The sequence below is a fragment of the Bacillus rossius genome, chromosome 1 (assembly GCF_032445375.1).
Source record: "Bacillus rossius redtenbacheri isolate Brsri chromosome 1, Brsri_v3, whole genome shotgun sequence".
Lineage (NCBI taxonomy): Eukaryota > Metazoa > Arthropoda > Insecta > Phasmatodea > Bacillidae > Bacillus > Bacillus rossius.
In genome coordinates, this window is record NC_086330.1 from 220,157,079 (window position 1) to 220,170,124 (window position 13,046).

The window sequence follows — 13,046 nt, forward strand, 5'->3', positions numbered from 1 at the left end:
GAGCTGCTAACCTAAGCTGAGCTCTGGGAAGAGGGCTGCCCTGGGAGGATGCTGAGAAAAGCACTCTCGGTCATGAAGCCGGACACTGTTACTTGTGTTCGTGGCCCAAGGCGAAAAAAAAAAGATGTCTTATACACACCAGGCTCTTGGTTGGGTAGCTAGGAAAACGTAGTGGGACTCTAGCAGGAAAGATTTGATCAGGAAGAACAATGGGCTAACAAAGTTAATATTAGGGTTTTAGATAAAAATAAATACATTTGTGAATATTATTTCAAATTTGTGGCACTGTAGCTAGTTGTCTTGTAGCCTCGTAGCAAGTTAAAGTCTTGTAGTTATGTAGCCTCGTAGCCAAATAGCATTAGTTCTAAGATAGCTGGAGCCAAAAGACTGTTGGAGTAATAGAATGTAGGAGGCATTATATACTATCGAAAATGATGATCACATCCTACTGATTTGAATGTCCGTGAACATGTACATCCTTTTCTTTAAAATGTGCTTCCTTTTACTTGAATTCGGGTTCAAATGTGTGTCCTTTTCGTTGAATGTGCTTCCTTTTTTTGTTGAATTTTCGTTGAAAATGTGCGTCCTTTTCGTTAAATATGCATCATTTAGGCGAATTTTCGTTCAACTGTGGGTCTTTTTCGTTAATTTGGTTTCTTTTTGTCGAATTTCCGTTCAAATATGCATCCTTTTCGTTAAATGTGCTTCATTTTTGTCGAATTTTCATCTAAATGTGCATACTTTCTGTAAACAGTGTGTTCCTGTGTGTACATTGCATGTTTATTACGTGTTCGGTGTGTGTGTGTGTATTGTGTGTTTGTTCATTCATGTCCTTTGTGTTCATTGTGTGTCCAGTGTGTGTACTTTGTGTCCTGTGTGTGTACTGTGTGTCCATTGCGGGCACTGTGTGTACTGTGTTTCAAATGTGTGTCCTGTGTGTGTACTGTTAATTCATTGCGAGTCCTGTATGTGTACACTGTGTGTCCAATGTGTGACCTGTGTGTATTGGGTGTTCATTGAGTGTCCTGTGTGTATGTATATTGCGCGTGTTGTGTGTACTGTGTGTTAATTGTATCTACTGATTCTCCATTGCTTGTACTGTGTATATTTGTGTCCAGTATGTGTACTGGGTGTCGTGTGTGTATTGTGGGTTGTGTTTGTGCTGAGTTCATTGTGTGCCGTGTGTGTACTGTGTATGTCTAATGTGTGTCCAATGGGTGTGTACTGAGTCCATCGTGTGTATGTACTGTGTGTGTACTGATTGTGTGTACTGTGGGTTCATTGTGTGTACTATGAGTAGTGTATGTACTGTGTTAGTGTGTGTACTGTTTGTCCAGTGTGTGTAAGGTGTGTTCTTTTCTTTTGTTGAATGTGTGTCGTTTCGGTAAATGTGCCTAATCAAATCTATATTAGTTCTGAATATTTACTGGTTAGATTCCTCTTGGTTTTGATAAACATTTTTTCGGGGATTCTTGGTCCTTTAGTACCTAAGCGTAAAACATGTAACCGTTGGTCTACATGCTTGTAATTGATTTTATCGATACTTTAGGTTTTGACAGTTCTAAGACTTTGTCTTGACTGCTTGAAATATGTTATATTAGCTATCGATGAAGAGGTTTTGTAGTTCGGAAATATCTGGTCTATACATCTGACATTGTTCATGCCTTGGTCTCATGGTCCGAAGACACGATCTATACATATAGCATTGTGCATGAACTTGTTGGAATGTATTTCATGCATCGAAAAAAAAAAAAAAAAGACTTCCATGTTATGCAGCGCGTCAACATATTTCATTCGTCGGACAGGTACATTGTCAGAGTTGTTTTTCGTAGAGTGAATGATTAATAAACTCCACGAAAGGTAATGGGTTACAGAATTTAAAATCCATTTTAAGCTCTAGTTACCCTTATCACTGGCCGAGAATCAAACCAAGGACGAAAATGTTCGTGACAATCATTATTTTAATAAGTGTTTTTTTGATGAATTTTGGAATTATTCCGGAAAATCTAAGTCAATAAATACAAATTCCCAAGATGGCTACCAATATGTCATCATCGGCTTACTGTAGGCTAGTAGTAGATGAATTTAAGCTGATTTTAAGACTGTCCACCATATTGTATTAAATAAGATTTTTTTACCAAAAATTAAAATTTTTGGCATTGAGCAAGGATCGAAGCAAGGACAAGAATCCCTCGATTGAAGCTGTAAATTAATGAGTGTTTTTTTATGAATTTTTTCCCGAATTTTTTAGTTTAATTATTTTGATTTTTCAAGATGGCGGCCAATGTGTTATCATCTGCTTAATGGTGGCTGGTGGATGGGGAATTTTATTTTTTGTTAGAACTTTCCAACATATATTATTTTTTACATAAAATTATTTTTTGTATTGATGAAGTATCGAAAAAGGACAGAAATCGATCGAATATATCAATATATAAATTGCAAATGTTTTTTATGAATTATAAAAAAAATTCCTAATTTCTTGCTAAATAATTACAGATTTTCAAGATGGCAATCGTAACGATAATTGCAATGGTGACATAATTCAATATGGCAGGTTATTATTAAGAATTTAAAAAAAATATATTAATAAATTACATGTTTACTTTCGCCTGGAATCGAACCAAGAATCGAAATCGATTACGTAGCTAAATATTTGAAGTAGGCAATTTTTTTTATATTGTTTTCAATTTTCTCATAATTTTTTGGTTAAAAATTAAAGAATTTGTTTTTTTCCATTCAACAAGGTCATCCGAGATGGCCGTCAGAGGCTTAGGGGTAGCTTGTAGATTCGTAATTTAAGCCTATTTGCGGAATTATAGTTCTTTCTAAGGCATAAGTCTTTTGAGGTTTTTTTGAATTTTTGAATTTTTGAGAAATTAAATGGGAATTTTTTCCTCAAAACGGGAATTTTCCCTCGAAATAAACACTTTTTTTTGAGAAATTTTGGCTGAATATTTTTTTATGTAATTGGTAATTTTGGCTGTTTTTAGCAATTTTTTGGGCAAATTTTGGCCCTTTTTGAATGTCAAGGTTAAGGTAATCTAATATGACCGCCATGTTACAATATAAGATGGTGGACACTGACACCTCCTCGAGAATATCTATGCTCGGAGGATCTATGCCAATCCAGTGGCGTAGCCAGGATTTGTGTATGGGGGGTGTTAAGAAGCATGGCCCCCGTATTAAAGCGGGGGGTCCGGGGGTCCTCCCCCGGGAAAATTGGGATTTTAAGGTGTAAAATAGTGCTATTTTAGCAGTTTTCTGTACTTAAATTTAATTAAAGATTTGGTGCTAAGGGGGGGGTTTCAGCCCCTAAAACCCCCCCCCTGGCTACGCCCCTGTGCCAATCTCAATCCACAGCCAGAAGGCAGAGTTAGAAAATATTATCCTATTCTACTGTCATAATTTAGAAACACCCAACTTAACACTGGCATAACTTCCTAAGCGAAGCCACCAGTAGTCTCAGACGATCTTCAATACATATGTTAGGATCTTCCAATTATGTGTAATAGCTCTTCTATAAACTTTTGGAACATTTTAAGAACTTAATTTACGTAACATCCTATATGTTCTCCAATATTTCAACATGATCGATGAAACGTTTTCTCATTTTTCATACATCGAAAATATTATGAATATTTTCAGAATAAATAGGTACCGCGAAATCTACCTACGCATGTAGACTGTGCCTAAAGGGATTTTTTTTAAGATCATTATCGTCCCAGTGATCATCGTGAGCTTTATCAGAATAATTTATTTTATCTCTATGTTTCCGCCGTTTTGGTCTGAGGGATTCATCACAGTCTTATATCTTGTCAAAACTGTACCCTGATTTTCTTCCACAATGTTTTGCATGTGTCACTTTAAATAGTATTTTTTTTTTGCTCTGGCACTTTTTAACATGTATTAAAAGACTTGTTTTCCTTAATTTCAAAATCGTCACATCCTCGTACCTTGTGTTGTCCAAAGACAATGTGAATGGCGTGTTTATGTAAATTTCAGCCTGCACATTCTGCCGCTGAGCTCTGCAGCAAGTTGAAAACACTCATAAAAGCTAGTGTAGTGTCAGTTTCGAAAATTAAAACATAATAAATTACGATTTAAGTTAAAATAAGTGTCTGATGGTAATCAAGCATTTACTGTATTGTGTAAATAACGAAACATTTAATAATATATTAGGATGAAACAAGGTTTTGTAAAAGTATCAAACAATTTCTTATTCCTTGCGGTGAAATAGTTTTGAAAACCATTACAATGTCTTATAATAAGTGATAAGTTTTATGATAAAAAAAAATTTTAAATTTGTTCAGTATGGATAATTTTCACAGGGGTATTTAACTATGGACATTTAAAAGAATAACAGTGATTAAAAAGCTGACAGTTGTCATGAAAAACAGCCAAAACTCAGAGAAATGTAGGGGAGACCGGGGTAAGTTGATAAATTTTTTTGTTTTTAATTTTTATAATTTTTTTTGTGAACACGAAAATTAGAAAAAAAATATCAATGTACAAGCAGTTGTTCCTTTACACATTTAGCATATTACAAGTTATGAAATATGATAACAAACTTAGTAAAAATTCATTTTAGCAAATGCATAGTGTCTCAATTTGACCCACACTGGGGCAAGTTGATACTGTCATTGGGGCATATTGAAACAACCACAGCCAACCTATTCAAATGTTGATTCATGATTGTTCACATAACTATAAATGAAAAATTACTGTTCTGAATTTTTATAAATAATACAAATTTTACATGTTGGTAATGCACTGCGAATTATTCACCATATTTTTTGTTGCTCTCGAAAAAACATATTGACTAAGAAATAATTAATGATAATAAAATATTTATCAAAACATTTAATCACTTCACTGTCATTTAACTATTTTAACTCAATCACTTTCACTGTCTTCGGACAAAACACAAGTGTCCGATTGGCAACGAATGCATGTGTATTCCAGAATGTCCTTTCCACATTTAAGGCGAGCCCATTTTTTGCAGGAAATGCACTGAATCCATTCCTCGCCTTGTTTGGATGATGAATATAGTTTGAAGCAAATTAAACATAGGGCATCTTCATCATCTTCTGATTCTGTATTTGATGAACTATCATCTTCCTCGTCCCGGCGCCTCAGAATTTTTTTCTGGTTTTCTTTGGATTTCTTTTTAGACTTTTTTTAAACTTTTTCCTGTTTTTTTCGTCATGGAGGTTTTTATTTTGCTTTCTCATCAGGCTTTCTTTTCTCACTGATGCTCTTATTTCTTTTTCTCGCAGTTTTATTTCTTTTATCCGTGCTTCATTTTCCAGTCTCTCTTTCACTGGAGTGTCTGTAAGAATTGATGATGTCATTCGTCTTCTGTTTGTAGGCCTAGTCTGTTTTCGTTCACCAGCTCTGGGATATGGACGTACTACCTCGGGAATGACCACTGTACGAGGCATTACTTGGTTAACACTGCTTGAGGATGGCGCAGTTTCAGCATTTTCTTCACTTAATTCAGGCCTCGTTGAGGTAGATGGAGATTCAGGAGGAATAGATGTGTTGTTCCCAACTTCTGTAGGTCTTTCTTCTCTCAAAGGACGATCTGTCACCGACGATGGCAAAAAGTCTGCATCTGTAGAAATATCTGGATTGTAAGGCATGATACCAGTGCTTTGAAACCCTGATAATATATTTGTTTGAGTTAATGCATGGGATAGAGCACATGTGACAATGGAAGAAATGTCATATATTGTTAAGGTTTTCCCAGGGTTGCTAGTCATCCAGTTGTCAACTCCAGAAAAATAATATCTCTTAAACGGTTCAAAAACTGACTTGTCTAGTGGCTGAAGACGGTGAGATGTATGAGGCGGGAAAGACAAAATAATTATGCCATTGTTTTTGCAGAATTTCAAGACAGGTAAAAACAAATGAGATTCATGATTGTCTAGTATAAGTAGACAAGGCTGCTCTTTGGTCGACTTGACATGGCTATGGAAGTGCTTGATGAAAAGTAAAAATGAAGGCCCGGTCATCCAGCCAGACGGATATGCCGTACCCACACAACCAGGAGGTCCGCCTTTGATGAAATAGTCTTTAAAATGGACCCGGGGGAATATAAATAGTGGCGGAACTGAATTACCAACAGCATTTACAGCAACTGTCATGGTAACCGTGGTGCCCCTTTCAGCCGATGTCGTCTTTCCCACTTGGCGCATACCTTTCTCTGCAACAATTTTCGATGGTCGCTGCACAGTCTGGAGACCGGTTTCATCAGAATTAAATATGTCCTTAGGGGAAAGAGAGTATTTATCTAATACAAACTTTAAGTTTGCGAAAAACATTCCAACATTGTGCTTGTTGAAGCTAGTGGCGCGGCTCAAATTGTTGATTCAGGATATCTGATGGAAAGTATAGGATGCCTCTTCATATACCCGGTGAACCATTCTGCTGATGCAAGTTTCGATGCAGTCCAAGTCTCAGGAATTGCGACGTTGTTAGCCAAAGCTAAGTCATAAGCCAATACTCGCACATCTCTAGGAGTCAACCCATAATATATTTTTGAGCAGTGAAGAATATATTCTTTCAGCTGTAGTTCTAAATCTTTACTTAACACCTGCCTGTGTTTAGCATACCCCACTTCAACATCAGGTTGCGGTCCTTTTTTCTTGCAATATCTCGACAGGGTCATTTTATCAATTCCATATTTTTTTTTGCAGCTCCTCTTAGTGATGTCATCCCTGTTTCAATGTCCATAAGCCCTTTCAAACGTAGCTCGTGGTGTTTCACCCCGACAGGTTTTCTTGACATACCTCCGAACCATATTCTGTAAACAGACAATAACAAACACTGCTTGAAAATAAATAATGTTATGCAAGTAAAAAAACCTTCAATATCTTTGCAAAGTCAGCTGATCCTCCCCAGTTCTTCACCAGCTAAACTATGTATATATACAGATGCAAATATGTACGTGATTTTTTTTTTTAGAAAGAGAGTAGGCATGGCTATATATTAAAAGCATTACCTAAAGATACCTAATCATACACTAACTAGCCAAAAAATATTGATATAATTCCAGACACTGTGTTGAGTGAGCCATCTGATGCGTTTCCTCATACATGCGCATAGTTTTATCTTTACTCTACAGATGGCATGCAAAGTACTAATATTTTCTTAGGCTATAACGATAGCTATGAGCTTTATCTGCTGTACACGAAACTGTCGCTATTTATTTGTTTACACAATGAAACAAAAGCATCTTTATTTATAAAGTATAACAGCTGTTATTTATATCTTTTCGAAACAAAAAGATCTAGTAAGCTTAATTGGAAACGTCAAGTGTAGTGATATTATGGAAACGTTACATAAACTATAATTTATTTCGAGAAAAAAAAAACAAGCGGGGCAAGTTGATACACCGTATAAATTTGCCCTTTTTCAAATGTATCAACTTGCCCCATACGACGCCATTTCATTTCAACACCGGTACATGGAAAGAGAGGACCCACTAAACAATTATAAATAATGGAATCAACTTACCTTTTAGTGGCTAAACGACATATGAATCAAGACAGAAATAAAAGTGTTTATCCATGCGCGTTTTGTAACTTCAAACAACAACCATAAAATTTACTTTTCACTTTAAAAAACAACTTTCTTGAATAACTTTAATACCGTTACACCCATACCACCAAGCGTATGCACGGACTGAAGGCTCCACGGAATGGGTCTCTCCTTCCAAGGAGACACATGTGCGCATGCGCGTTTCCGCTCAGCACCAGCTGTACCAATGTGCCCGTCTCAGTTTACCCCGGTCTCCCCTACTTTTGTGGCATAAGAAAGGGGTATTCAATGAAACTTCCACATTACATTTTTGAAATAACTGACAAAATCAGCATCCAATTGGCTGACATTCTGAATGATATGGACACCTGATTAGACTAATTTATGGGGAAAAACTTATGTCCAAAATGGTGAGAAGAATGTCTTAAAACAGTGTGATGATCACTTAACATGAGTAATGCACGAGCTGCAGGTACTGAACACTGTCAAACAGCAAAATATGTGCTACTTACACACATCTCTCGAAGTCATGTTGTTTGATTTGTGCAGTTTTGAAGTAACAGCACCAATGAATAAGGACATAGTTAAAAGTAGCACTGTGATAAATTCAAAGTAGCACTTTTTTTAATCTACATGAATGTTTTAATTGTGTGTAAGCCCAAAGACAGTGGCATTTGAATACAATTGAAAATAATGCAAGAGGTAATTGTTGGCACTAACGGTACATACATGTTTTTCATGTGTTTTCCAGTGGCAGATCTGCCTGGCCTCATAGAAGGTTCACACAAGAACAGAGGCCTAGGCATAGCATTCCTGAAGCATGCGGAGCGCTGTGCAGTGCTAGTTTACGTGGTAGATGCATCGTGTGACAAGCCCTGGACTCACCTATGGCTGCTGCAGCACGAGCTGGGCCAGTTCTGCAAGGACATGCTGTCTCGCTCGCAACTCGTCGTTTGCAACAAGGTGGACCTGCCTGGCGCCCAGGTTAGACCGTCTACTCTTGGCGAGTAGACTGATCCTCCCACCCTCCTAACACAGATAGTGAGTGGCTGCATGGTGCCAGCACCAGCCGCAAGCCATTGTGATATTGCTTGCTCTTGGACTTGCTACCATGTTTTCAATTTGATTTTGCAAACATTTATTGTCCTCCTGTGCACTTTTTTTTTATAAATAATACAATGACTTATGATTTGTGTAAAATGAGCGGAAAGTAGGGCTGTGTATGATCCCGAAATCCAGGAAAAAACGTTCAGGATTTACTGTCAAGCAGGAAAAAAATTCAGTGATGTAAATTCCAAGAAAACAAACACAGAAAAAAACCTTTTAACATGGTTGGCCATAAATAACAACCACATTTTCGGGTTACTTAATTTTTTTAGGAAGTGGATTTAAATTTATAAGAACTTTTAGAAAAACGGATAGGGCTTTACCTGTCTGTAAAACAGCCTGCCCGATAGTTTCGTGTAAAATGTAGCGAAGGGAACTTGTAACAATCTGGTAGAAACACCCAGCTATAACCAATGACTCAATTAACTTGACATGCTACAATATGTTTTCGGGTCGATATACATAGCGACCATCCGGATGCACACCCGCCACTACCTTCTTGGTGATGTAACTGCTGCCGGTGATTTTATCTTGACAGCTCAGGTAGTTATCTTTTCCTGCGGGTTAGACGGAAAAAAAAAAAAGTCGCTTCACAGCGCAAGAAAACGTTCTCTTTTACTCAAGCATAGCACTCACTGCACAGCATCTGTCGTCCGAACTTTTCCAACTAGGAAACTTTAAATGAAATTGGAAATATTTCAGAGTGTTAACAGTTTGATGGTGCACAATCAATGAAGTAGCAGTGATTTTATTCATGTGTTTGACCTCGTCCAGCCAAAGGCCACCCAAAGCCCGACCTGCACCCGCCAGAATCCAACCCCGCCAGAATCCAACCCCGCTAACAGAACGCACCTCTAGCCATGGCCCACCCGAGTCAGGCGAGCCTCCAATGCCAAGGTAGAACTAAGGGCCGTGTCTAATTAATCAAACACCTCGACCCCAGTTCATTAACAATCAAACATAAATGAATAGTAACTCCCCTATTAATTAAAACCCCCGCCCAAGGAAAGTTCGACGCAGGAGTGCCCGAGTCACTCACGTCTGAACTTACCTTAATAAGTTTGTGAGTGCCTCCTTTGCGGCTTTCAGCCTTAACTAATTAGAGTGCTGTGTTAACATAAATATTACCTCCCCGTTTTTTGTGTGTAACTAGCCACTGGAGCAGTCAGCAAGAGACGAACAGTCTCTGGTGTGTCTCTTAATATTTAATCTTAATTTACGTAAATTAGTTAACAATAATTATTAAAGAGTATCTGCCAATCAGGTTAATTAGCAATAATTAATGTACGAATTTAGCGCTGCTCTCAGCTTCTTATTATTAAAATAATTTCCGAATCACGGAACTTTAGCAACTTTGGTGCGAGAGAACGCAGAGACTTTCCCTCGCGCCAAGGGCAAACGCCGGTACCGAGCGACTCGCGGACCGGGGCGGACGTGCGTTCCACGGGAAGCCACCATCCTTTGTCCACGCCGAACAGTACATCTGGTAAATATAGTCATACATCCCAAACCTATTTTCTTCGTTACGTTAACTCCCCGTGCATCCCCGGTTCCTTTTACGGCGTAGGGCCGAACCCAACCACTTAACTATAAACTCCCGCACGAGACATTACGCGGGGTAGTTCATCTTACGGCACTGGCCGACTCCTGCTACCAGTGAACTTTCATTAATTGTGAGTGCACAGGCGCCGATGACAACTACGTGTAAACTTTGTATCTAATTTAACTGCAGGCCGCGATTCACACAGGTGAATCCGGACGCCGCCAAGTTAGCAACTTTCGGGATTGGCCGCCTCCAATCAAACTCCCCCTTAACCTCGACTGGCGTGAGGGCTTAACTAGTGACATGCGTCAGAGCACTCATATTGAATTATGTGTAACTTTGTAGGGTAATTCTTTGTGTGACTTGCAAGTGTAATGTAAATGTAATTTGGATTGAGCCTCCCTACCCCAGCTAGGAATCAGTTTGTTATGCTGCACAGGGCCTGTGATGTGTTCCCAGCTAGGGGCCCCTCCAACCACGAACTTCGCCGACGGTCCTAGCGGGCCACGCAGGGGCAACACACCCACGAGACCCAAATTTGGTTAGACGCTGAGCTAACCTGGCGCCCTCCCGGAACACAATTTCAATAAGAGCCAGTTTCCCGCTAGGATACACGCTCGGTCTCGAACACGAGAACCCGGATGACGGCATGTTAATGTTTACCCAAAATGGCAGTTATTGAAGATTTATTCCAGGGCTTTTTTGTTTCTAAGTGGCTCTTTTTGTTAAAACATTTGTTATTTACCAAGGGCATATATATATACACACATATAGATATAGATATATAGATATATACATGGGGAAGGCAGGGGGCCTGCCAATGGAAACCCTCCCGAAAGAAAAAATTAAGGTAATAAGTACACCCGCCCCTCCAATTATCGTTGTTCGATTTACGTGGTTTTGAAGTAACGACACCAATCAATTACGACATGCATGGTCATGGATTTGATGAAGTAGCGCTTTTTTCTTTTGTATGAATTTTTATTTCCATTATATATATTATATATTTGATATATATTTGATATTATAAATATGTATTAATGTATAATTTTTATTTGTTTTAGCATTGTGTTGTGTAATAGATTAACTGTCTGTACTAGTGTATAAAAACTAAAATAGTGCCTAAATTTGTGTCCCATACCAAAGAAATAGCTTTTAGTCCAAGATTACAATTAGTGAGAATATTATATATATAGTTTTTAGACAGAGGATTACATTTTGTTGCGGAAGTTACTAAATGGGTACCACTTTATGAAAAGAACACAATCCTCTCAGGGTGTGATATCATCCGTGTGGAAGCGAGATTCGGACCCTCCTTAACTAGCCAAGAAATTACCACAAACTGGCCTTCTCTCAATGTCGGACTCTCTTACTTAGATAGGGCTCTAGGCATTCTACATGCGTGTTACCTGCAGGGGGTCAGCACGTGTTCAAAGAATAACGCAGTTTCTTAAACAGGTCCTTGTACAAGTCTACATTAAACTTCTAAAAAGCCATATGGCACAAATCGCTTTATGTGTGGTGTGAGCCACTCTTGTGGTCGCACAAAGGATTTACGTAGTCGTGATTTCAGTCTCAGTGCTGAGTTAAAACAAATTAATTAAAAAGTCTGCCACCTGAAGCAGGCCCCAATGACATTAAGAAAGCGATTTTGATCCATTTAATTATGAAACAGAATTACTACTTCAGTGATGGCAATGGATGAAGTCTCCAGGGTGCTGGCGCGTCTGGTGATGATGTCAGACTGGGGTGACAGAGCACGCTCTCCAGAGCAACGTGGCGTCTTCGCGCCGAGCAAGAAATCCATTAGGCTTATTTTAATTCGTGCCATGGATGATTAGAGAGAAACACACAAGACACTTATATAAATGTATGTTCTATCACACACTTATTAGCATATTAGCATTTAATAGTTATTATTTAAAATTTTGCTCACTTCAGCCAAGTTTGGGTTCGTTCAGGACTGTGTGGCACCATCTTTGTTAAGGATGTACATTTACTTAAATCAAAATAAAACAGAGCACTTGTGAGTTGTGACTTGCTGTGTTTTTGCACCCAAGTCCAACCACAGTCCCCCACATCCACCAGGAACAGTCAGGCCCCTTGGAGATGGAAACCACATTACTGTTTAAATAAACTTTCTCCAAAACCGGGGTCTCCTCGAGGCACATCTAACTGATCCTAAAATCTTTAAGATGTGGAGCCAAATAATTTAGTAAAAATTAATAAAAAACAATAACAGAAAAACCCAGCAGTTATAAAAAAAGGTGACTAATAAACAAAACTATTTCGGCAGCTTGGTACATATTTTTACTAGTTAAGAAAAGAAGCATGATGTAGGTACACTAGTTCCATTAATATAGTAAATAAATGTATAAATTTATATAATGGTAAAACAACATTCCAATAATATTACAATTCCTTTAGCATACGCGCGTCGCCCGGCCGAGCTAAAAAAAAATTAGAGTTAACAAAATTTTTGGCTAAAATAGTAATTAACACACAAAGAATCTTAAGCTATAATTAAAACAATACTTTAAATATTACAACCAACAGTCTCTGGGGGTATCGTTGTTCAAGTCCGGGTATTGTTTATCTGGGCAGCCCACTAGGAATTAAAATTCTAACTCTTGCTGGTTAAACTCCTTGAATCTCAGAATTAAATAAATTGTCACCGCCAGCCCACTAATGAAATACTGCATGTGCTATCACCGAGTTTGCCGCGCAGTTAACGTAAAAAAAAAGGTATCGTAAACACAGTTTTTTTTTTTTGCAAAAAAAGCTTCTCACTTAAGAGGCCGTGTCAGTAAATGTTTATTTCCAATATTCTGCTCTAGAAGTTCTCTCTTTT

At 38.1% G+C, this 13,046-nt stretch overlaps 1 protein-coding gene across 1 annotated transcript in view; it reads left to right on the top strand.

Moving 5' to 3' along the window:
* LOC134544984 (mitochondrial ribosome-associated GTPase 2) overlaps positions 1-8,556 on the top strand; it is a 175,932-nt gene extending 167,376 nt beyond the window's left edge. The window contains exon 4 of the mRNA XM_063388538.1: positions 8,297-8,556. Within this exon, the coding sequence (XP_063244608.1) occupies positions 8,297-8,556 (260 nt within the window). The remainder of the gene's footprint in view (positions 1-8,296) is intronic.
* The last annotated feature ends 4,490 nt before the right edge of the window (positions 8,557-13,046 follow it).